This window comes from Tinamus guttatus, unplaced genomic scaffold (genome assembly GCF_059628265.1).
Source record: "Tinamus guttatus ecotype Peru unplaced genomic scaffold, ASM5962826v1 Tinamus_guttatus_pri_ptg000770l, whole genome shotgun sequence".
Lineage (NCBI taxonomy): Eukaryota > Metazoa > Chordata > Aves > Tinamiformes > Tinamidae > Tinamus > Tinamus guttatus.
Genome location: NW_028289304.1, coordinates 315,378 through 339,224, shown reverse-complemented (window position 1 = coordinate 339,224; position 23,847 = coordinate 315,378). Strand labels below are relative to the sequence as shown.

At 62.2% G+C, this 23,847-nt stretch overlaps 2 protein-coding genes across 2 annotated transcripts in view; both read right to left on the bottom strand.

The window, feature by feature from the left end:
* Positions 1–1,398: 1,398 nt before the first annotated feature.
* On the bottom strand, positions 1,399–16,742 carry LOC104575227 (uncharacterized). The gene is made up of 9 exons (XM_088537441.1): positions 16,599–16,742; positions 15,640–15,765; positions 8,471–8,604; positions 7,085–7,202; positions 6,878–6,948; positions 6,574–6,649; positions 5,866–5,928; positions 4,746–4,815; positions 1,399–1,703 (listed from the first exon to the last, which is right to left on the bottom strand). The coding sequence occupies exons 1-9, from the start codon at positions 16,710–16,712 to the stop codon at positions 1,621–1,623; spliced, it is 855 nt and encodes a 284-aa protein (XP_088393567.1). The 5' UTR covers positions 16,713–16,742; the 3' UTR covers positions 1,399–1,620.
* A 5,354-nt stretch (positions 16,743–22,096) lies between these two features.
* The window catches only part of LOC104575226 (talin-1-like), a 38,827-nt gene continuing 37,076 nt past the window's right edge, over positions 22,097–23,847 (bottom strand). Inside the window, exons 55-56 of the mRNA XM_088537440.1 lie at positions 22,728–22,853; positions 22,097–22,335 (exon numbers count right to left, since the gene is read on the bottom strand). Of these exons, the coding sequence (XP_088393566.1) occupies positions 22,204–22,335; positions 22,728–22,853 (258 nt within the window). The 3' untranslated portion in view covers positions 22,097–22,203. The remainder of the gene's footprint in view (positions 22,336–22,727; positions 22,854–23,847) is intronic.

Genomic DNA, 23,847 nt, shown 5'->3' with positions numbered 1-23,847 from the left:
GGCGCCGCCGCCACAAGTCGCAGCGCACCGGAGCCACCCGGAACGGACCGGACGACACCAAACCACTCCACCCAACCCGCACCGCATCCGCCGCACTTCCGGCCGCCGGCGGAAGGGCCACGGCGGTGAGGGGCGGAGCCTCCTTGGCCCCGTGTCCCTCTAGCACGGCTCGTGCACTGGGAGGTCTGGCTTTCCTGGCAGAGGACACCTCCCTTCATGCTGTCACCGGTGCCCTGAGTACCGCTGCTTCCCTTCTAGCGTGACCCGCGGCGGGAGGCTGCGGCGCGGGCAGATCTCACATCCCGGGGGGGAGAACAGAGATGAGGCAGCGATGCATCATGCCCGAGTTCCCTGTGTGAGGGGAGGCAGCGATAAGGTCTTCAGAGCCACGAGCCACAGCGCTGGGCCTGGTGGACTGCTGGAGGCTGGCAGCACCTGGCAGGAAGGAGGTGCAAACTCACCCTCATTTTCTGAGGTATGAGCAGGGCACCGAGCAGAGCAGAGCAGATAACAGGATTGATCCCTGTCGGCTGCTCATCGGGTGACGGCCTGGCTCGTTAAGGGGTCAGAGTGGCTTGTGTTTCTTGGCAGCAGGAGGCTCTGCTTTTAGAGGGATATCTGCCCATTGGCATGGGACTGCAGGGCTCAGTGCGAGCTGTGGAGAGACCCCGACCAGGGCCAGAACTGGATCATGACTCTTGGGCCTCTCCAGGGGAACCCTCTCCCTTTTTGGTGTCAGTGAGGGAGGAGGCACATCCCACTCCTCTTTGCTTTGTCCAAGGGAAAAAGGAACAAACCAGGAGGGAAATTCCTGAGTGCCTCAGGGTTTGACTGCCTATGGTAGTAGTATCTGCTGGTTTAGATTAGACTGCTGTCCCTGAGGAGGTGTTCGGTGCCTGCTAATAGGAAGTACAGCCCATACGCAGGATAAGCAGCTGGCCAGGAGGAGACACTGATAAGCAAGTGTGTGTGCATGCATGGACACACACTTGTGTATGTGTTGAGACTGTGCCGTTAGCATGAACCACATCACACACTTCATGGAATGGAGGCAAAAGCTCGCAAGGCCACACGAGTAACATGCTGGTTACGGTAGGGGACACACTAGTGACATATTGCTATCCATGCACACGTGTTTGAGGGAGGTCAGTTTGGATTTCGAGTTTCCTCCCGTGGGGCTGTGCAACACTCACACACCAAGGAAGAGCTGGAGAAGGGGGGAAGCAGCCCAAACTGCGCGTTATCACTCCCAGCCCTCCACAGCCAAAGAGGACAACCTTACACTGCACTCCCTGCCCCATAGCGAGGCCAGAGCCCCCGGGTGTGAGCAAGGCATGGGGACCCCTCCACGTCTCCTAGTGTCCATACACACCCACAAGGACACAGCACTCTCATCCGTCTTGTCAAACTGCTTTAATATTTGGACATGAAGACAGGACAGAGCCGTTCTGGCTGTGCACAGACAAGACCCCCTCAAGCCACGATGTAAGGCTGCAGGATTTCCCTTCTCAATGGATGTGTGGATTTGGCCAAGACGCAGTTCAGCTGATGACGTCCAGAGTGTGCCAGTGGGGTGCACGTGTGGGGTAGGGAAGAGGGATGGGGGCTCCCCAAGGCAGTTCAGAGGTTGTTCAGCTCCAACAAGGTCTGATCCAGGACCTGGTGGATGCCAACGTTCTCCTCTTTGGCACTGGCCAGACTCTCTGTGAACACAAGGGACACAGCCACACACAGCCAGCCACACGCACGTGGACACAGAGCCACGCACACAGCACCAAGCACAGACACACGCACATGAACAGACACATCAGTGTGGAAACAGCGCCCAACGGAGCAGGGACTCCCTTGGCGCCGAGTCTGCGCAAGCAGCCCCGGTGCTGGCAGGGATGAGCCCAGTTGCTCCAGGACCCGCCAGGGTGGCCAGGCCACCTGTGCCAGTCAACTGATTCCTGCTCTCCAAACCCTGCTCTTTGGCTTCTCCCCTCCTCCCATCACATCCCATGGCCTGGGCACGCTCACTGGCCAGCCACGTGATACAGCCTTGTGGCTCCTGATTTCCACAGAACATCCTACCCCAGGTTGCTGTTGGCTGGCTATGGGCATGTATGTGAGCCCCTGGCCAGCAAAAGAGGAGAACCAGCGCCTGCTCCAAAGGCCAGCGGTGCTCCGAGAGGAGTGAGACAGCAGCCCGGGAGGACGGGCAGAAGGACAGCACAGAGAAAGAGCAGAACTGATGAAGCTGCAGCGACAAGCTCCACCGGCCAGAGCCTCCCCTGGCTCTCACTTCCCAACTGCATCCTCCTCCTTTGAGAGATGGGGATGGGATGCAGAGCTCTGCCGGCCAGGTCCTGCACTGCTACCCCAGCCCTGTCTCCCTGCGCCCTGGGCAGGCTCCGCCCCTCACTGCCCTGTCCCCCTCCCTGGGCCTGGGCCAGCGGGGCACTGCCTGGGCCCCAGCTCTGTCCCAGCCCTCCCAGCAGGGAATTCCTGTTCAGAGGGGACCATTTGGGATGACCAGAGTAATGAGTAAGACACTGGCCACCTTAGAGGTCCCCATACCCCCGGGAGCAGGGGGGAAGGCAGCAATGCACAAGCCGCCACATCCCTCCCGAGTGGGGCCAAGCTGATGCCAGGGGCAGCCACCGTGGCATGGGTGTGCCAGGACATTGCGAAAACCCTCCTTCCTCTCCCAGGGAAAACCAATCAATCAGCTACAGAGAGGCTCTCCAGCCCCACTGAGCAGGGCGATCATCTCAGGGCAGGCAGCCAAGGCCAGGCTATCCCTGCTCCATGCACTGCTGGGCTGCAGCAGGGAGTGGGCAGGACTCGCAGCCCTGAGGTGGCCTGGCCGGAACAGGCCAGGGGAGCAGCCAGGGCCTGGGAGCGACCCCGTGGGGCTGGGGGCCAGGGAGCGGAGAGCGCGGTAGGGCCGCGTGGCAGGAGCAGGTGTGGGCTGGGGCCAGGGAGCTTTGCGCAGCTCAGTTGTCAAGTTCGGTAAGGATGACCCGCAGTTCGTTAGTGAGAACACGGTTTTTCTCGGCCTCCTGCCTTGAGCGCGCTAGAGAAAATGAAGACGTCAGCGCAGCAGAGGGAAAGAGAGAGAGGAAAGGAGAGTTAGCAAAAAGAGACAGTCCCCCCTGGCGAGACCTCGGTGGAGACCCTGCAGTGGCCGTGGCCCAGTGGGAGTGGGGTCAAGCTGGGGCCAGCAGGGAGGCAGCAGGCCCCGGGGCAGGGATGGGGCCGTGGGTCCGTCTGGTTGGGGAAGAGGTGGTGGGGCAGGGTACAATGCCAAGGAGGGAGATGGATGAGTCACTGAAGCCCCTTTAGGGCCAGGAATTGCCCTTGTAACTGGGAAGGGTGATGTGAGAGAGATGCCAGGGCTTGGAAGGAGGCAGAAGATGAGGAGAGCTGTGGCCGAGAGCCGGGGGGAGGTGGCGGGGCCGAGGGCACAAAGGGCCCTGTCGCGCTGGGCCTCGCGGCGCAGGAGCCGCAGGGGGCTCCAGCTGAGGCGGCCCCAGCGTTGGGGCCGCCACAGGCTGCCATCAACCACCTCCTGCACCCAGCTGCCGGCACCTGCGAGACACAGGCAGGAAATGAGGGGTGAGAGTGGGAAACCAGAGCAGCATGAGGAAACCAAAGGAGAAACCAAGGAGAGAAAATGCTTTATTGAGACCAACTTGGTAACCCAGAGGGACAGGACAGAAAAGAAAAAAAAAGTTGTGAAATTCAAACTGAACAGCGATGTGTGAAGGACAGATGGGAGGCAGAGGGAAGCGGGAGCAAGGGCTGTCTGCCTGCCTGCCTGCCTGGGGAAGGGCTGCCCGCATGGCCTGACGCCCCCTCCATCCCTCGGGGCCAAACCCCCCACCAGCTCCCCAAGGAGGACGGTGTTGGAGCAAAGGGGTCCTCCAGCCCAGCCCCATTCCCTTCCCACATCTGGGCAGCGCTGGGAAGTGGGTGCAGCCATGGGGAGTCCCCCACCGCCGCCGACACCCTCCATCTCCCTGTGTGCCACGGGCAACGCCGGCACCTCAGGAAGGCCAGCCCTGCCCAAACCTGCACCACCTGGGCATGTGGGCGCCCAGGAGGGATGTGACCGCCCACCCCGTCCCTACGCAGACCCCTAAGCAGCTAGTCCTTTGTCTCCTGCCAGAGAGGGACAGTGTGGGACCCCCCCAAGGGGTCCCAAAGGAGCAATGCATAGCAGGAGCAGAGAAGGCACGCAGGGCAGGGGGCGGGCGAGCAGGGGCTGGGGTGGCGGGCAGGGGGTGGCACGGTGCTGGCAGCTGGCAAGGGCTCAGAGGGAGGTGATGTCGTTAAGTGCATTGTCCAGCTCCTCACTGATGGCTTTGTACTTCATCTTCTGCGCATACACCTCGTCTGCAGGCGGAGGGGCGGGCAGGAGGCGGTGGAGCAGCGCGGGAGAGAGAGCGGCAGTGAGGCAGGAGTGGGTGAATGCACGGTGAGGGCGTGAGGGAAGGGGACACGACCCTCCTGCCGACCTGTGGCATCCTGGGGCCAGCAGGGTAGGGGCCACAGCCCCTGGCAGCTCTTCATCCCCACGGCATCCCCATTCTGGAACCCGTGACCGCGCCACGCCCTGGGCCACCCCGGCCATGCCCCGTCCTGCCCCAGCCAGGGGCACATGCCAGTGCTGGCCAGGGCATTGCTGGGCACCCCAGGCCTTCCCAGGCCACCTGTGCTCCCCACAAGAGAGGGAGGTGGGGCAGGCAAAGGAATTTTACCTTCTAAATCATCGATGGTTTTCTCCAGCTTCGCCACAGACCGCTCGGCAAACTCTGCTCGGGTCTCAGCCTGCAGGAGCACGGAGGAGACAGGGTGAGTTGCAGATCCACAGGGCAGAACAGAGGTGTCTTCAGCCAGTGTGGGCTGCACCAGACCCCAAACCTGCCCCTCCTGCATCTCCTTCCACGAGCTCGCACCTGGGCTCATTGTTGGAGCTGGCGAGTAAATGGATTTGCCTCCATAGTGGGGTTCAAGAGCTTATTTTGACTCTGCTTTGCGTTATTGGAAGTGTGGGCAGTGTTGGCGATGCCCCCATGAAAGGCTCCTGTGCAGCCCACGGGAGCCAGGCCACGATGCTGCTTTGCATTAGACCGCGCCCAAGAAGGGCAGCATCTTTAGCGCCCTCCTCAAAGGAGGCACCTGGGCAAAGCACCTTCTTGTAGGACATCTCGTTCATCCCAATCTATTGGAAGTGAAGAACTCATCAGAGACCACACGCTTCACCACTCGTGTGCAACCAAGGCTGCAGGGATCACCGCTAACCCAGTGTGGCTTGAAGTACAAGTGTGCAGGGCATGAGCTGCAGCCAGCACACGTACCCCAAGCATGACACCAGGGATGCTTCCCCGGAGGGCTGCAAGAGGGATTTATGCAGTGCAGCCACAGCGAGGGAAAACAAGAAGGAACCTTTCAGTTGAAGGTCAGGCTGTGCTAATGCTCTACCTGGCCCAGAGCCCTTCTTCCTAGTCTTTGTGGTAACCTCCAAGTCTTCTTTCACTACAAATCAACCATTAATAAATTAATCTTGTGTCTTTTCCAACGCCTTGTCTTTTTTTTTTTTTTTTTTTTTTTTTTTTTTACCAAAGGCTGAGCTGGCACTGTGGGAGCTGAGGTGAGTGGTGCTGCAGGAGCAGAGTGCAGCACAGGGCTGGGGGACAGCGGGGTTGGAAAACGTTTCCTAATGGGGCTTTCCCTGCTCCTGCCAAGGGGATCTTCCCCAGGGACACAAGTGTTAGCCCCCCCAGAGGGTACAAGGAGACATCCCAAGGGCAGAGAGACCCTGTTGGAGCATCCCAGAGCCAAGCACAGGGCATCTTACCTGCCAGGCTCTCTCCTTACCTCCTTCAGTTTTTCCCCTAGAAGCTTGATTTCCTCCTCGTACTTGTCCTCCTTGGTGGAATACTGCAGAGAGAGAGGGCACCCGTGAGCCACACGGCACGGCTACGGATCACCCCGGCCCCCCACCAGGCCCCCCCCGCATGGCTGGCCCCTCTCTCAGCCCCAGCTCAGCCAGCTCCTACCTTGTCAGCTTGGGCCTCCAGGGACTTCAAGTTGTTGGTGACAATTTTCAGCTCTTCCTCTAGGTCACCACATTTACTACATCCCAAGCAGGGACCATCAGGTGAGGGAGTGGGGAGAGGGGCAGGCAAAGGACAGAGAGGAGCCGACAGAGCAGGTGCGGGGAAGGAGGAAAGAAAGAGAGAACAAGTTGAGAAAGGAGAAGAAAACCGCAAACGCAGGTGGAAGAGGAGCAGAGGCACCATGGCAGTGAGCGGCAGCTGCTGGGATGCATCCATTCCTCACAGCTCCTTGGAGGCGGGGACAGCATGGGGAGCATCCCTTCTCCCGCCATGCCTTGCACCAGCGTGCCCAGCCCGCCCTGTCCACAGGGCCCCAGCTCTGACATGTGCTACCCACGGAGCGAGGGGGAGGAAAGGTGAGGCTGTGGCCAAGGCAGCGGTGCGGAGAGAGGTAGCTTGCATGGTTCGAGAGACGGAGATGGATAGAGGGGCTGCCGCGCGGCTCCCCGCTTCCCTGCTGCAGTACCTCTTCCTCTGCAGCCATGAGGGATTTGAGAGTCTGGTCCATGGTCCGCAGCTCTTCTTCCAACTGTCTCACTCGGCTGGGGGTGGGAAGATGGGGCACCCCGGGGCGGGGCGAGTGGAGAACAGGGTCAAACATGCTCCGGGCAGGCCCACTCCCCTGCCCATGCTGGTGATCGCCCTGAGGGCCTCCCCTGGTGCGGACCTTGCCAGCAGCTCTGCCGGGGAAGGGACATCCCTGCACACGCACGGCTCACGGCAAGGGCTGCCAGCGTTGGGAGCAACCTGCTGTGCGCACTGCCACTCACCTCTCTGCAACTTCTGCCCGCTCCTCCGAGCGCTCCAGCTCTCCCTCAAGGACAACCAGCTTGCGGGCGACCTGTTGGCAGCAGCAAAAGGTTGGTCCCGCTGGGAGGCAGGCGGCACCATGGCGAGAGGGTGGCCATGGGGATGCCAGGGCCTGTGAGTGGTGGCAGTGGACAGGGTAGAGGACATGTAAGGGAAGTGTCACTCACCTCCTCATATTTGCGGTCAGCCTCCTCGGCTATGTGCTTTGCCTCCTTCAGCTGCATTTCCTGGAGCTCCATCTTCTCCTCGTCCTTCATGGCCCTGTTTTCGATGACCTTCATGCCTCTGAGGAAAGTCCAAGACAGAAGATGTTACTGCTCTGTCCGATGGGCTGTGACCTGGCTCCTGTGACGGGCTCTGTGTCAGCCATGCAAGTCTCAACCCACCCTCCTCTGGCTCTGGAGATGAGGGGCATGGCGCAGGGACACCAGTACTTGTTGGCCACCCTGTGCATCAGGGTTGTACTGGGGTGCTCCTGCTCACGATTAAAGCAGCCAGACTGCAAATCTGCCCCCAGGCCACCCTGGGGCCACCTCCCAGAGTGAGGGGCTTCTCAGCCAGGCAGCTCTTGAGCTGCCCCAGACTCATCATCCAGCCTGTGACGAGGGCTGGGCGCAATCTCTGCAGAAGCAGCCTGGCAGCCCAGCAGCCTTCAGGAAACTCTAGGAAACTTCCCATAGCAAAGCCATTTCTTTCAGGGATGAAGCTCAGAACCAGGAAGCGATGCAGCCCCCAAGCAGCCTGTGGTGAACTCAGCACCAGAGGGAAGTTGTGGATGGGCATCAGGGCCATCTCGCACTTCCCAGATTGACCAACACAGAAGACTCCTCCACTGACTCTGTGCCTGCTATCATTAAGGAAACATGTCACACCAGGAACACAATGACATTTCTGGCACTGGAAGCTCCTGGGCAGCAGCTGCTAGTCCCATAAAACCTAAGTGACCTCCGTCTGCACAGCCTTTCCTCGGGAGGTGTGACTGCTGTGGGCAGCTACGCCATTGGGGCATGGGGAAACAGCCTCCACAGTGAGTTTCTGAACAAGGCCGTTTCCCTGCCGCTGCTACTAACAGCCAACCTCAATTCCTGGGTGCCAGGAGCTCTCCTGAGCACAGCGGTCTGCTCTGGGACAGAAAACATATTCTGAACATCCTCTGGCTTTAGCTACTGCCTGATATTTATACGAGCACCAGACCATTTTGGGGAAGAGTGCCCTGAAAAAATTCAAAGAAAGCACTTATTTGGGGACCTTGCTGTGCCGTGGCCTCGCTCTCTCCCTTGGGGGGTCTGCAGGAGGGCTGACACGATCCCCTTAAGGTCATATAAGAAAAACTCTCTGCAGCCTCTTCTGCAGTGAGTGGGATCCCGAGGGTGATGATTCTGAAGCTCAGCCCAGGCTCCTGGCAGTACTCGTAGGCAGGGTATGGGCAGTGCCCCGTTGGACCCAAATCCCTGATGCCTCCAGACCCCCACTGCGAAGCCAAGGGTGAGAGGGTCTGCCTGCCATCCAGGGCCCCCTACTCGTCCCTCTCTCCCTCCCTCCCCACATCGCACCTCTCGCTCTCATCAGCCGCCTTCTCGGCTTCCTCCAGCTTCTGCAGGGCGGTGGCCAGGCGCTCCTGGGCTCGGTCCAGCTCCTCCTCCACCAGCTGGATGCGGCGGTTCAAAGAAGCCACTTCAGCCTCGGCCTGGCAGAGAAGAAGCGCTGCCATCACCCCTTGCCACAGCAGGGAATGGCTGTGAGATGCCAGCGCTGCCCAAGCTGCACGGCACCAGCCCATGGCAGCCACGACAGCAGCTACCGTGTGCACCAAGACACTCCGTCCTAGCTGGTGCCCAGGTAAGTTGGTGCCCAGCAGCACTGGGAGAGCCCTGGGAAGCCACTGCCACCCAGCCACCCACCCTGCCCTGCCTTCCAACCCTGCTGAGATCTCCTCGTGCTCTAATGAGTTCCAGAGGCTAATTACAGGTTGCACGTACATATATACATGGAAAGCATTTTTCTGCAATTACTTCTGCTTTTTGCTGTCACACACGCTCCTTTGCTCTGTGCCGCAAGAGCTCCTGACCCATGATCCCACCAGCGCTTGCCCTGCACCCGCCTAGACCTGGCAGTTTGTCCAGGGACACCCAGCTGATAGTCCTACATTCAAGGCACTTTTCCAAGGACAACAGGATTTTCTCCATCTCGTCTTTTGTCCCTAGCACCTCCTTGGATGCTACTTCCTCCTGAACACGCAGCCCAGGCACAAGTCCCTGCTCGCCATGTGTCCCAGTCACGGGCAGCCCATCTCGAAGCTCCCAGCCCCTCCATTACTCCCCGGGGCACCCAGCAAAAGGAAGAGGCACCTTCCCTGGTCGGCCGGCCGGAGTGGCCATGCTGTGATGGGGATGATATTTGGGGTTTGCAGAGCAGTGAGTAAAGAAGCAGGAATGCCCTGCACAGATTCGCTCCTGAAAAGGCCATCGAAGCCACTTGCAGATTTCCTGTTTATGGAGGCGGCAGCAAAGCGAGCCCAGAGGCTCCCTGGTGGGACACCCTCCCCAGCCCACGCTGGGGGACAGCCCAAGCCCCGTGCGGCCCCACGGAGCCTCCCAGCAGCCGAGGCCCCGCTGATTTACAGCGCCGCGGTGGCAGCAATGGAGTCAGTGGCCTGCGGCAGGCTGGTGGGCGGCCAAGCAGGGCCCGCGGCACCGGGGCCCCATGCATTCCCAGGTTCCGTGGGCTGGGGAGCCGGCACCCATGAGCCCAGGCCTGGCCCTACGCCAGCCCCTCCACGCCTGCCCCCACACGCTCTCCCATTCGGGAAGGCTTCCTGCTCCCTCTGTGGCCACAAACCGCTGCCTCGGCAGCTCCTGGGCAGTGCGAAAGCTGGGAGCAAGGGATGGACGCGGTGACACTGCAGGGAGCGGCCCTGCACCCCAGGACACAAGGGGACCTGTGCCAATCCAGAGGATAATTATCCTGGTTTTCCACAGGCCGGGACTGGCCTGTCCGGCTACAGCTCCCGGGCCTGCCGGCTCTGCTGTCCCCATCCGGCCACAGCTGCAACATCCTGCATGCAGAGGGGCCATGGGGCGGCAGCGCGGTCACCCAAGGAGCAGGGAGCTGCTTTCACTACTGTGCTCGCCCTGTGCCACTTATGGGGATGCTGTCCAACTCAGCTGGGCTGCCCCTGTGCCCGCACGCAGCCACCTTCCAGGCTCGCCTACGGGCGCCTGGCCCTGGGATCTGGCACGTGGCCCCTTCCCGCTCTCAGGAAACCAGCAGCTGCCCTGAGCGCCGCTGGCTGCCTGGGACATCGCCAGCGCACGAACGCAGCGCGCAGCAGCTCAGGTTCCTGGCGGGCCCACGGGCAGCCTGGGCGGGAGGTGGGCGAGTGGCCAGCCCCATGGTGGGGCCGACAAGTGCCCAGGATGGCCACCCCACCCAGCGCATCCTCTCTGCTGCTCCCCAGCAGGGTGGTCCCCATGGGTGCCACTGAGTGGGGAGCTTGGGCTGGAGCCCGCCAAGGAGCTGCCCTGCTGCCTTGGGGTGAGCAGATTATTATTATTATTACTATTTTTCCCTCAGGAAGTGGCCCCAAAGTGGGTCAGAGCCCTGTCCGGCCAGACGCTGGGGAACATGAGCTCTCCGGCAGCACCAGGCAACCGGGGAACGCGATCTGCACCTGCAGGAAGGGGCCGTTTCCTCTGCATGCAGCCCCAGTGACAAGAGCCCAGGCACCGCACCCAACTCTGCCATCCCTGATATCAGGAGGATGTCAAAGGAGCATGGAAGGTATCGGAAAAAAAAAAAAAAAAAACACAACAGAAAGAAAAAAATACCCGCAGAGCCAGGGAACAAGCCGGAGCCGGGAAATGATGCCCTGCTGCCCCCACGTGGTAAGCTCGGCTCCCGGCCAGGCTTCAGGGTAGCAGACAGAAGTTTTGCAGTGCTGGAGGCTCTGCAGCTGCTTGGACACCTGTGTTGTGGAGCCCATGGGAAGCCAGGTAAGGGCCCAAGCATGAGATTCTTAGCAGCGCGTGCTGCTGAGGCACAGCCATCCTTTCCCAGGATCTGTCTGATCCCAAGGGAGCAGGGTGGTGGGCTGGCCTCCGTCCTGGGCCTGGGCTCTCGTCTTCTGGCCTCCCGCCTCCCTGGGGAGAGGCGCCGGGGGGCCCAGCGGGAGCACCCAACACAGTGGCCTGTGCAGCTCCCACCCTTCTGCCTGCGGGACCGCAACGTGGCCAGGACGCTGCCCAGAGACTCTGGCCCCGTAACAGCTGGGTCTCCCACAAGCTGCCGGAGCATGTGGCAAAAGGCACCCCCAACTTTCGGACTGGTCCCATCCCAACAGCTCAGCTCCCAGTGCCAGGACCAGCTGCCGGGAGCAGCAGGAGCCACGGGACGGGCACCCCCCGGCGGCAGGGCAGCAGCATCAATCCCAAGAGGGGCCATCGCCCACCTCTCCCCACAGCCGCCGCGTCCCCAGCAGCACCGGAAACGTGGCCCCTTTCTGGCGATGCTGCCGCAGCGGGGAGGGATGCCCAGCACCTCGGAGCAGCTCAGAGCAGCTGGGAGCAGCCCAGGGCAACCGAGCGCTGCCACTACGCCGGAGGGAGCGCACCCAGGGATGCCGCACACTCTGGGGCCAGCCTCAGTGGCAGCTGCACATGCCAATAGCGCCAGGGGGAATGACATCTGCTCTGAGCCTCGCACCGCAGCCGGCAATGCCCGCAGAGTGCCGGCCGGGGCTCAATGCCACCCATCCCACAGCCAGGTCTGGATCCTCGTCAGGAGCCTCCCCAGCCCCTGGGTGCTCCTGGAGTTGGCCAGCCTGGGCCCCCGCCTCCGGCCCCAAATGGGCCTTACCCGCTCGCGGGCCTGCCGCTCAGCATCGGCCTCGCGCTGCAGGTGCTCAGCGCGCTCCTCGGCCTCATCAGCCACCTGCTGCAGGCTCTGGATCTTCTTCTTCACGGCGTCTATGGAGCTGATGCCGGCCATAGCCCCGTGGTGGTGGTGGGGGAGCACAGGGGAGGCTGCGCCGTGGAGCCCTTTGTGAGATCCGCACTGGCTCAGGCAGGAAGCGCTCAGGCAGCGGCCGCTCCCACAGCCTGCCCTGCCTCCATCCCTTCTTGCTCCTCCTCCTCCCGCTGCTGCTGCCACTGTCTGACCAGACCTGGGCCTGCCACGCTGCCCTGCGCAGGGCGTGCAGTGCTCCCTTAACGCGTGGCACAGCAGCGCCCCCCATCAGGGTGTATGGTGCCCCCCCCCCCCGGCAGGGTGCTTGACGGTCCCCATCCTGAACAGGGTGCGCAGTGCCCCCAGCACAAGGTGCATGGAGCCCCCTGGGAAGGGCACGGGGTGCCCCTCTGGGCAGGATGCAAGCTTCCCCCTAGGCAGGGTGCACAGGGCACCCGGGTAGGGTGCGAGGGGATCCCCGCAGGACCCACTGTGCTCGCCATCAGGGTGCCTGGTCCCACCCATTCGGGTGGGAAGGAGCCCAGATGGGACTTCTGGGGGAGAGGAGCCCAGGGAGCCCGGGGGGCCATGGCTGCTGCAGGAGCGGTGCGTCCTCAGAGCACTGCACAGGGTCTGTTCCCAGCACTGGACAGGGCCAGGGGATGCTGGGCCTTTTGCCCACAGGAACCACGGGGTGATTGAGCGAGTGCCGTGGGGCAGGGGCAGCCCCGAGGGGCCAGAGGCTGGACCCTGCTCCCAGTGGCCGTGCTGCTCGGCCCCTCGGCACCCGCACGCCCGAGCAGGGCTCTGTTGCTCTGCAGCGCCCCGAGCACCCACAGATGCCCCCCGCAGCGCCTGGGGGCTCTGCCAGTCTCCTGGCTCCCAGCTCTCTGTCCTGGCCGGAGCACGTGCCCAGACGAAGCTGAAAGCTGATCCGCCAGGAAGAGCTGGCGCTGGCGTCACTCAGTCCTCTGCTAAGAAGCTCTGACAGCTCCTGGGCACCCCAGGCCACGCTTCACACCTGTCTCTGGGAACATGCATTCCCGGGCTGCACCAGCAGCTGTTGCGGGCTCTGATCGAGCTGGGAAGCAGCAGCCCAGGGTCAGCTCTGCTGGGCCCCACCATTCCCAGCCTTGCCCCTAGTCCGGGGACTCTGCAGATGCTTTGGCGCCCACTGTGCTCTCCCATTGCTCCGGCACAGCAGCCCATGGGCCCGCACGGCACCCAGGCACCGGAGGGGCCATGGGACTGTCTGCGGGGCAGGTTGAGGCCAGGCGCCCTGGGTGCCTGCGTCCTGGCGGCCACCGGGCACCTCTGGTGCCTCTGGCACTGGCCCCACCCCGGGATGCGGTCACTTCCCAGCAGAGCCCCGTTCCCTCCCACAGGCTCCGGGAATTGCCAAATAAGAGCAAAGTTGCAGCTTGGGAGAGCGCTGGGGTGGGAACTTGGGTGTAGCCTTCGGGATCACAGCCTGGGAATGCTGGAGCTTGGAGCTTGTGTTTCCTCAGGCGCTCAATGCACCCCGCGGGCACAACAGCCCCATGCAGAGCACTGGGGCCGGGCTGCCAGCGGCTACCGCGGCAGCTGCACCTGCTGTGTCGGCGGTGAGTCTGCCCCACACCGACTGCAGCCTGTGCTGGAACCCCTGCAAGAGCTGCCATGGGTTGTCCCCTGCTCCGGGGCACAAGGTGGCTCTGCGGGGTCTCCCCCTGCATCCTGCCTCCGAACCAGAGAGGGCTGCTGCTCCCCGGAGCTGCACCCTCAGCTCTGTGCTGCAAACTGGCACCCACCGCGTGGCCATGTCAGCACTGCCAGCACTGGGGTGGCACCGGCACCAGCTCAGCGCCAGTGCCACCCCTGAGCTCAGCGATACCAGGTGCAGGCCAGTGCCAGCTCCTTCCTAGAGCAGCACGGGGAGATTTACTCTTTTTAAGGAATTTGTTGACATTTTTCCCAAGAGTGGGGTTAGATGTGATGCGCCCTGACCCGGTCGAGGGCTGGGGATGCTCTGTGCTCGCAAGCACAGGCTTCCTGAGGCTCAAGCATGCCTGTGCTCCAGGGCTTTCGCTCGCGCCTGGCCTCAGCAGGGCCGATGATAACAGCCCTGCTCCTAGTTGCGTCCCCGCGCTGGAGGAGGTAACACGAGCCCCGACAATTAGAGCACTGTCAGCACATTCAGCTCCCCTGGTGGCTCCGGTGTCCCAGACACCGGGCATCCTGTCAGGCATCAACACCTCCCATGGGGCTCCGCGCTGCGGCTTTGTGATCCCTCCCTGCTCAGGGTCGGGCAGCCCAGGACAGCGCCACGTGGCCCATCATGACCTGCCAGCTCCGCTCTGCGCCCTTCATCCCCACAGCCAACATCTTCTAGGTAGCGGTGCCTGCCCCTGCCTCCCTGCGCCAGGGCACCCCATGCTGTGCTCGCCTAGACCAGTCCAACCCTGTGTAGACACTGCAGCCGCTCCGCCCACACTGTGCCAAGCCAGGAGGTTTGGGTATCGCAATAAATTGAGGCAGGTCAATAAGCCAAGATGCAGCTTTCCCAGGACAAACCTCTGCAAACATCCCCCTCGAGCCTCAGCCCAGCAGGACTTGGGCATTTGTGAACGTTGGTGCAGGGCTGTGCGCCCCAGGGGTGCCCCTGTCCCCTGGACAAGGGCACACAGAGCCCGCAGCAGAGCTCACACAGAGGCATCAGCTCAACCCTGCACCCGAGGAGACCCCCCCCACCAGCTATGGGCACCTCCTCGCCCTGGGGCCGCCCGGCCTCCAGCTCCTTCTCTGTATCTTTTGAAGCCCCTGAGGAGCCGGTGGCCCCAGGGCCTCCCACTGCTCGTCCTTGTCTGCTCTCCCCTGCCCTTGGCAGCCACCTCAGAGATTTGACGCATCTCCCCCATTTAGTTCCCTAAACCAGCCGGGATTTAATTTTTTGTTCTCAATCCTAAAAAGCCTGGCCGAGCCCCTGCTGGCCATGTACCAGATGGATCCCCTTTAGCTTCTCCTTCAGTTTCCAGGGTTGGTTTTCATCAGAGAAGGACTGGCTATCAAAAGGAGGATTTATTTATAGGGTGTCAAATAGGGTGTCAAATACCTGGTGTGGCAGCGCGCCTGGCTGTTGTTACAGCCCGCCCGGCCCCCGAGGGCACACACAGCTGTTCTGCCCTTCACCCTCGGCTGCCACCAGCCAAGTTCAACACCTTCCTCACATCTCCCTGGTGGGATCCGTTTCTCAGGAGAAACATCAGCCACAACACTAAATAAAACCGGTCCCGGACACGTCCTTCACAGGGTGCCACGTTGCCCACTGGGCCCACTAGGAGCGCCCTGCATCCTTCCCTGAGGCCAGTGCGCTGTCACCACAGTGGCCGGCCACAGGCAAGAGCTGCTTCTCCTTCCTGCTCCTCTTAGCTTTACTACAGAGCCCACCAGGTGTGTTCCTACGGCAGGACGGGAGCTGCGTGCCCAGGGACGGTAACCCAGCTGGGTCCTTGTCCCTGCCGGGGCACAGGGCTGAGCCAGGAAGGCGCGGCTCCGCTCTACCCACCGCGGTCCGGCAAAGCTAGCAGCTGCCCCCACGCACGGCCGGCCCCGGGCTGCTCCTGGCCCTGCATGCGCCGCTGCTCAGCCTGGCTCAGGGTCAGCGTCCCAGGAATGGGATCCTGCCAGTCTTCCCCACAGATGCTTTCCATATAAGGCTACCCTCTTCCTTTGCTGCCCCCCCCACCCCCACCCCAGTCTGGTGCGTGCATCGGAAGGGGCTGCTGGAGAACCTACGTACGTCTGTAGCTTTCTTCTCTGCCTGCTCCAGCTTCTCCTGCGCCTCCTTGACGGACTCGGAGTACTTCTCCACCTCATCCTCCGTGCCCTTCAGCTTCTTCTGCAGGCCCTGCTGTTCCTCCTCCAGCTGGGGAAGGGAGCACAGGGATCAGGGTGGGGGCACGCAGGGCCGGAGGTGTCCAGCGCGCTGGCAGTGCCCGTGGGGCTGGGGAGGACAGCCACCTTCATCCCATCATGGCCCAGACGGGGGGGTGTGGGAAGGGAGCACAAGGACACCCTCGCTCCTCCAGCTTTGGGCTGCAGGTCCTTGGGGAGCACTGGGGTCCCCAGGGCCAGGGCAGCCTCTAGTATCCCCGAGCCTGATGGGGGAAAGGAGGTGGCGGCCTCCTCCCTGTGCTGGGGACTGTTTAGGTCCCACCTTTGGGACACAACTCCAGAGGCCACTTAGATCTCCCTCTCTATGCACCTGGGATGAGAGTAAATTGTCCCAAAGTTCTCCATGAGGGAGGGACGAGGAGGTGGCAGGTGGGGCACTGAGGGGTCCCACCAAGGCACAGCCTGCATCTGAGGCTGACCAAGCTGAGTGGTGGGTCAGTACGATGGGGTACATGTCCCCAGGGCTGGGCACTGAGTGGGACAGAGGTCCCCACAGTTAGACACCCCATGTTGTGAGGTCCCCAGGATTGGACACCAGTGGGGAGGGTCACCAAGGCTGGCAACCCTCTTGGGTGAGAGGACTGGGGGCGGGCACCCTTAGGGCAGTGGTCTTCCAAGTGGGAAACTCAGCAGGCTGAGGTCCCCAGGGTTGGACACCAGGAGCAGTGAGGTCCCCAGGGCTGGACGGCCATTGGGGTGAGGTTTCCAGTGCTGCGCACCCCACATGGCAATGTCCCCGAGGGTAGTCACTCCCAAGGCACGGTCCCCTGGCCGCACCGCGGGGAGGGTGACGGGGGGGCCCACCTGCTTGCAGCGGTCCTCCGCCTGCTTCTTGTCAGCCTCCGCCTGCTCGGCGCGGTCGATGGCGTTCTCCTTGTCCAGCTTCAGCATCTGCATCTTCTTCTTGATGGCCTCCATGGCGGCGGTGGCGGCGGCGGGCGCGGGGCACGGAGCGGTGGGAGCGGCGGGGACACCGTCTCTGCACCCCCCGGCCCGCCGCCTAAGAGCCGGGGAGGGGCCGCGCCGCCGGGGCCGCCCCCGCGCCTCCCCCGCCGCCCGCCAGCACCTTTTAGGGACAGGCTCGACACGGGCCGGGGGGGCCGCCGGCCCCGCCGCCGCCCCGAGCCCGGGCTGCGGGGCCCCGCGGGGGCTCGGGCCGGCGGCCGCCCGGTGGCACCGCGCTGGGGACGCGCCAGTGGTGGTGCACCGCGCTGGGGACGTGTCCCGCCCGGGGCACCCTGGTGGCACTGGCTAAGGACACCTCGGTAGCACTGTGCTGGGGGCACCCTGGTGACGCTGGTTAAAGGCATCCTGATGGCACTGTGCTCTGGGCACACCATGGCACTGCAGTGGAGACATCCCTGTGGCATCCCACTAGGGGCACCCTGGTGACACTGAGTTGCAGACCCCCTGTGGCACCACACTGGGGATGCCCTGGTGGCACCACACTTGGAGCAATCGGGGCACCCCGGTGACACTGGGTTAAGGGCATCTCGGCACACTGCACTGGGGACACCCCAGTGGCACTGCGCTGGGGCACACCCACAGGCTGTGAGGCACTGGGGGACACCCACAGGATGGCACTGCACCCCAGGGACACCCACAGGGGGTGACTGTGCTCAGGGGCATCCACGGGCTCTGACAGCACTTGAGGACCCCCTAAGCACTGTCACAGAGCTCGGGGGGAAAAAACCCCAGGGAAAAGTGACGTAGCCCTGTTGTATTGCAGCACCATGGGGCAGGAAGGCACCGTTCGGGATGGGCTCCCCAGCGTGGTGCTGAAATCTCTGCTGGGTTTCACCGTTATGGCATGGCCGCTTGTGCCCGGGACCTATAGACAGGCACGCACTGCGTGGAATGCTGTTGGCCGCACCACATACCAGCTGCCCTGCGCAACCCGCTGCTTTCTGCTCTAAATAAACCAAAGTCATCTGAGAAAAAAAATACAAACCCTTTGTATCTGGGATCCTCTAAAAATAACTCGGCTTTAATAATGCTCGTAAATGTTCCTGGCGCATTCCCAGCTGCAGGGGTGGGCTCCCAAGCCGGGGGTCCACAGGAGCCGCTGGACCAAAGTCAAGAGCCCAAAGTCCGAAGCCCAAAGCTGGGCCAGGCTGCTGGCGAGGCTGGCCTGCAGGAGGCACAGGCAGCAGCTCTTGCAGGAGCCAGGGAGTGAGCTCGGCCTCTGGTTTGTAGGGAGGCGCAGCGGAGACACAGGCAGCAGCCGCTCGCTGCTCCCTCCCTGGGGCTGAGCAGCTGCTGGAGATACTGGGAAAAAAGGGAAGAGGGGGCACCGCTGGAGGCTGGCGTGCAGCTATTAATACTGATGAATTAGGCACATATTTGTGCAAGGAGACTCAGTGACTGCCAGAACAAAATGTCCAAGGAGAGGAGGAGCCGCTGTCTCTGGGCACTCGTGGACTGGGATGGATGGCTTTTCAAAGATGTTTTAGCCCAGAACAAGTTAATGGGCTCGGCCCCTGGATCACACTGATCTGGGCAGTGGGAGCAGCCAGGCAGGATACTAGGGGGGTCCTGCAGTGCTTCGGTGCTTAAATTGTATGCTCAGAAGGACACATCCCCTCGCATTATGCTCCTGCCATCTGGTTAGGTGCTGTGTGCTCCAGCCTTGGCACTCGGAGATGGACAGAGAGGGATCACAGGGCTGGGACCCATGTGGCCCAGGTGCCCTTCCATTTCTGGCTGCCCTCTGAGGGGGAGCCGGTTCAGGGTTCCCACTTTATCCCATCTCTGAGGGATGTCTGAGATGGGAGGTTCTGGCCCTCTGGGCTCCCTTTGCTTGGGCTGGGGGAGAAAAGGCACCTTCTGGTCAAGGTCACCCGATTGTGAATAGACTAGACTAGACTAGACGAGAATGCTTAAGGTTGGAAGGGACCTCTAGAGGTCATCTAGTCCAACACCCCTGCACACGCAGGGTCACCTAGAGCACGTGGCACAGGACTGCATCCAAGCGGGTTTTGAAGATCTCCAGAGAAGGAGACTCCACAACCTCTCTGGGCAGTCTGTTCCAGGGCTCTGTCACCTTCACTGTTAAGAAATGTTTCCTTAAGTTCTTGTGGAACTTTTGGTGCTTCAGTTTGTGGCCATTACCTCTAGTTCTGTCGGTGGCCACCACTGAAAAGAGGCCAGCACCATCCTCCTCACTCCCTCCCTTGAGGTACTTATAGACACTGATTAGATCCCCTCTCAGCCTTCTCTTCTCCAGGCTGAACAGGCCCAGCTCCCTCAGCCTCTCCTCATAGGGCAGATGTTCCAGGCCCCTGATCATCCTTGTGGCCCTGGCACTGGACTCTCTCCAGCAGCTCCACATCCCTCTTGTACTGTGGAGCCCAGAACTGGACACAATACTCCAGATGCGGCCTCACCAGGGCTGAGTAGAGGGGCAGGATCACCTCCCTCGACCTGCTGGAGACGCTCTTCTTAATGCACCCCAGGATCCCATTGGCCTTCTTGGCCACGAGGGCACACTGCTGCCTCATGGTCAACTTGTCGTCCACCATGATGCCCAGGTCTTTCTCTGCAGAGCTCCTCTCCAGAAGGTCGGTCCCCAGCCTGTACTGGTGTCTGGGGTTATTTCTCCCCAGGTGCAGGACCTTGCATTTGGCCTTGTTGAATTGCATGAGGTTTTTCACTGCCCAGTTGTCCAGTCTGTCCAGGTCCCTCTGGATGGCAGCACAGCCCTCTGGGGTATCAGCTACTCCTTCCCAGAGTGGGACGTGAAGGTGACGTTGGAGCAAATCAATGTGTCCAGAGCACCACAGCAGCCCGGGGTGCTCAATTGGCTGCAGAGCAGCCTCGGTGCCCTCCAGAGGACACAGCGTCGGCCACAGGAGGCCAGACCCTGGGTTCACAGCAGCTCCTATGTCTGGGGATGCACTGGGGGGATGCGGCGCCCGCCCGCCCTGCTCATGGTGCCCAGTAGGTTTGTCCTGCCGGCAGCGCGCCTGGGACAGGCCAGTACCTGCTGGTGGCCTGGTGCAGGGTCAGGCTGGTGCAGATTGTCAGGGGACGGCTGGGATTCCTGCAGGAGCCACAAATCCCCCTGGAGCCCCCCTGGGGCTGGATCTGCCCGTGAGGCCAAGCAGGGCCAGCCATGTCTGCACGTGATGGTCTGGGGGACACGCGCACACATACTGTCCGTCCTGGTGGGGTTGGCGCTCCCCAAGACCCGCTGAGTGATGGGGCAGGAACAGGTGGGGAAGGGGCCTCACGTGAGCAGCTGCCGCCTGCTCAGGTCGGCCCTGGGGGGCTATTTCAGGGTGTGAGCTCAGCGTCGGTGGCCCGCGGGGCTCGAGCCATGTTCCTGGCACTGCTGCCTGCTGCTTCCCCTCTGGTGCTCGTGGGGATACATCCAGCTGCCCCTGGGGAGCTGCAGGGGTCCAGGTGCTCCCTAAGGTGAGGGGGGCAGAGCTGGGCACCGGGCACACCCCCAGTGTGGGTGGAAAGGCGGGTGCCTGGCCTGCCCCCTGTGCTGCATAGGGCACCTGGCACCGCGGGTATTTTTGGCTCGCAGCAGGGGCCAGGTGGGAGGCCAGGCCAGGCACACAAGGCCCCGGGTGCACTGGAGTGCCCGGCGGGGCCCAAATCCCCTAGCAACAGCAGCACCCCCTCCCCACAGCAACACCTGTGGGGCGGCCGTGCGGCTGCCAGGTGCTGGACTTGCCTCGAATACTTTCTGTGCTGTCTAACCACCCGCTCTGCCCTCCCCGCCCCCAGGAGCGCTGCGAACCGGCCAGCCAGCGGGCAGGGCTGACTCCACTCCTGCAGGGAGCAGTTGCTGCAGTGACCCAGGGCTCGTGGACCGTCCTGCTCCACATTGGGCTCCCCCAGTGTGGCATTGCCAGGTCCCATCTTATTTCACTGCCTTGTGCAGGGCTGGGCTGAACCTGCAGCCCAGGGAAAGGGCCCAGGTGGCAAATCCCCAGCCTGGGGACAGTCACCGCCTCCCTGTGCCCTCGCCGGAGCTCCAGGTGGAAGGCCAGGGTCCCAGGCCTCTTGAGGAAACTGTTCTGGGTACATTGCTCCCTTTCCAGATTTTCATTTATACCCACAACTCATCCACTGGTGGCTGCACCTCCTTGTCTCTGAAGCAGTTGGGCTCCAGGCAGGTCTCCTTGCCTGGGTTTGCTGGCCCATATACCCTCTCCCACTGTGCCAATGGGAGCACCCACACATATGGACCAAGAAAGCAGGAAAAACTTTTATTGATGAACATCTCTTTCCAAGGAGACATTCCCACTCCCTCCACCCCACCCTGGAGCATCGGTGGGGAGCTGGTTTCCTTGTCTTTTTAATATGGGAAGCTTAAAGTAGCAAAATAGTGAGAGAAGCCTCAGCGAGCGCAAGGGAAGGGGGTAGAAAACTGGCATCCTGGAGCCGAGGAGGGGTGAGGGGAGGCGGGCTGTGGGCCAGGGCCCCCCCTTGGGAGCCTGAGTGCAGGCACCGGGGGGGCTCTGCTGCCTTGAGGGTGGTAGTTAGCGGGGATGATATGAGCAGGGCAATAAATGAACTTGGAAAGCTGCAGCCTCGTTACTAGAGAGAGATCGAAAGTTACAAAAATACCAAAGATCTTGGGAAATGATGCAGGCACTTGGGAAGGAGGAAGAAGGCAGAGCTGGCAGGGGCCTGGAGGGGAGGTAAGGCCCTGCAGGAAGGTGACAACGTGGCGGAGAGCTGGGCGAGGGGCTCAGCTGGCACACACCAGAGCGCAGGCACGGGGGCTCCCAGCTCGGCCGCTCCAAGGAGAGGCTTGGGCTGAAGACGACGCTCGTGGGGCGCTTGAGGCCTCCTCGGGAAGCCGCAGGGGGCAGGCAGCGCAGCCACAGCTAAGGCATCAAAGGTGAAAGGTGGGTCTGTGCGAGAGTTGAGCAAGGCAAGGGGAGGAGCTGCTCCCATCCCCCTGTGCACGAGGGGGCAAGGCACCAGCCTCCCCCTGTCCCATGCAGAGGGGGGGAGAGAATTGCTGGAAAGAGAAGGACAAGGCACACAGGAAGGCCCCGCGGGGCTTGGGCGCCAGGGCTGGAACGCGCAGAGCCCACCTGCGGCCCAGAGGCCTCTAGCCCCTGCACCCCAGGGCATGGCGCAGGCCAGGGCCAGTCCGCACGAGGCTCCCGCTGCAGTCAGCGCTGCGACTGTGCCACGCGTGGGGCGGGTGCGCGTGGGGAAAGTGGGCTGGGCGGCAAAGCGAAGGTGCTGGTGCGGCGCCTGCTCGGAGCACTGTGAGTGGTGTCTCAGTTAGGCCCGACACTCCGGGTGCAGGCAGAGCTCTGGGCTAGCCAAGGCAGCCCTTCAGCTTGAGCTGGGTCTTCTTAAATAGGAGCTGGCAGCAGCAGTCTGTGCAGTGAGTGGCGGGAGAGCTCTGCCCGGGAGCAGCTGCATCGCACACGGCTCAGTTCTGCTCCTCGTCCCGGAGCTCCAAGGGCAGGAACTTGTACTGCTGTTGCCGGATCATGGCCAGCTTCTTGCGGGCCTCCTCCAGCTCCCGCTCCTTGCGCAGCATCTCCTCCTGGGCAGCGATGATCTGCGGGCAAGAAGGCAGTGAGAGCCGGCAGGATCGCTGCTCCCTTCCCCTACGGGCTCACAGCTGGAGACAGATCACAGCCAGGACACAGGACTGGGACTGGTGTCACACGGTAGGCAGTTCTCAGCCCTCGTCCTGCCCCACATGTGTCCTGGCTGCAGGGATGGTGCTAGTACCACTGTTACATGCCTAGGACTGTGGTACAAGCACATTCACTAGTGGTGCCTGCTACTACAAGCAGGAGAAGGACTGGGAATCCTCGGGATTTAATTGGTGGTGGGTGGCAGGGGTGCAATTTCCCTGCCTGCAGTATTGCTGAGGTTCTCTGGAGAACTGCTCGGTGTTGCTGGATCACAGGACTGTGCCCCATAAAGAACAGCCCCTCTCCTCACCTGTGCAATTCCCCCGACCATCTTCTCCTTCACCACCACGGTCTCGTCGTGGTCCTGGAAGGCAGCTGCTTTCTGCGCTGCCTTCACCAGATTGTCGGACGCTCTCTTCACGGCATTGCCAGCGGCCTGCAGCGGGCGAGAGAGAGAAGCAGCAGTGGTGAGGCTCAGCCCACTGAGCATGGCCTCTGCAGGACACACCAACTCCATCCTCCGGGCACGAGGACACCAGGGAAGCCTTGCTGCAAGGGAGGCATCATCACCAGAAGACAGGGCCATCTGCGAGCGTGCAGGGAAGTGGAGAGCGCAGGGCAGAGCTGCGGCTGCGGCGCAGCATGGCTCTGGGAGCGCAGGTGGGAAGGGAGGCCGTGCGCAGGGGCAGGCACTGGGAGCAGTGTCCTGGGATGACGCATGCCCAGGGAGGCACAGGGCCCCACTCTGCGTACCACTGGATGCAGGATGAGAGCAAAAATTGGAGCGCGACCCAGCTCGGGAGCCCTGCAGGGACCCCCTGGCACAGACGGGCTGGGGGCTCGTGCTGCAGCCCCCCCAGGACCTGCACTTTCCCCCAGGCCGGGCAGGGGGTGGGTGGCGGGGCCGGGCAGGAGAGGCGAGCTGCAGGCAGATTCCTTTACATGGTTAGCTGTGTGTCACCTCAGCAACCCGCTCATGACCATTTCAGGCATTGCTGCGGGCGCTCCCATCCCATGCCGGGCATGCACATGGAGTCCCTGGCTCCGCGTCCCATCTCAGCAGCGGGGCAGGCACTTTGGAGTGGCCTGGCTGACCCTCCCCAGCCTTCAGCCCCGAGGAGTCACCCCAGAAACACAGGGCTGGGACCTTGTCTGGGCCACACATGGGCATTAACCCCTTGTGTGCCATGGTTTTTGAGGGTTAAACCCTGAATGCCAGAGCAAGGAACTACAAAACGTGCCCCAAGCATTAACCCCTCGAATGCCAGGGCTCTGGTGCACACATTTCAATCAATCATTCTCGGGTCAGACAAGTAGACCTGAATGTCCCCAGGCTCAGTAACCGAGCCCTGGAGTACAGCAACTGAGCCCTGGAACACAGCAGACCAGATTACACATGTCCCAGCACACAGTTGACCAGGGAAGTCCAA

Excerpts from the sequence above, each read along its gene's own strand:
- LOC104575227 (XM_088537441.1), bottom strand. The coding sequence starts at position 16,712 with ATGGAGGCCATCAAGAAGAAGATGCAGATGCTGAAGCTGGACAAGGAG. Across the intron at positions 8,605-15,639 it reads CAGAGAAGAAAGCTACAGAC|GCCGAGGCTGAAGTGGCTTC; the intron begins GTACGTAGGTTC and ends CTTCTCTGCCAG. Across the intron at positions 7,203-8,470 it reads GCGGCTGATGAGAGCGAGAG|AGGCATGAAGGTCATCGAAA; the intron begins GTGCGATGTGGG and ends GACTTTCCTCAG.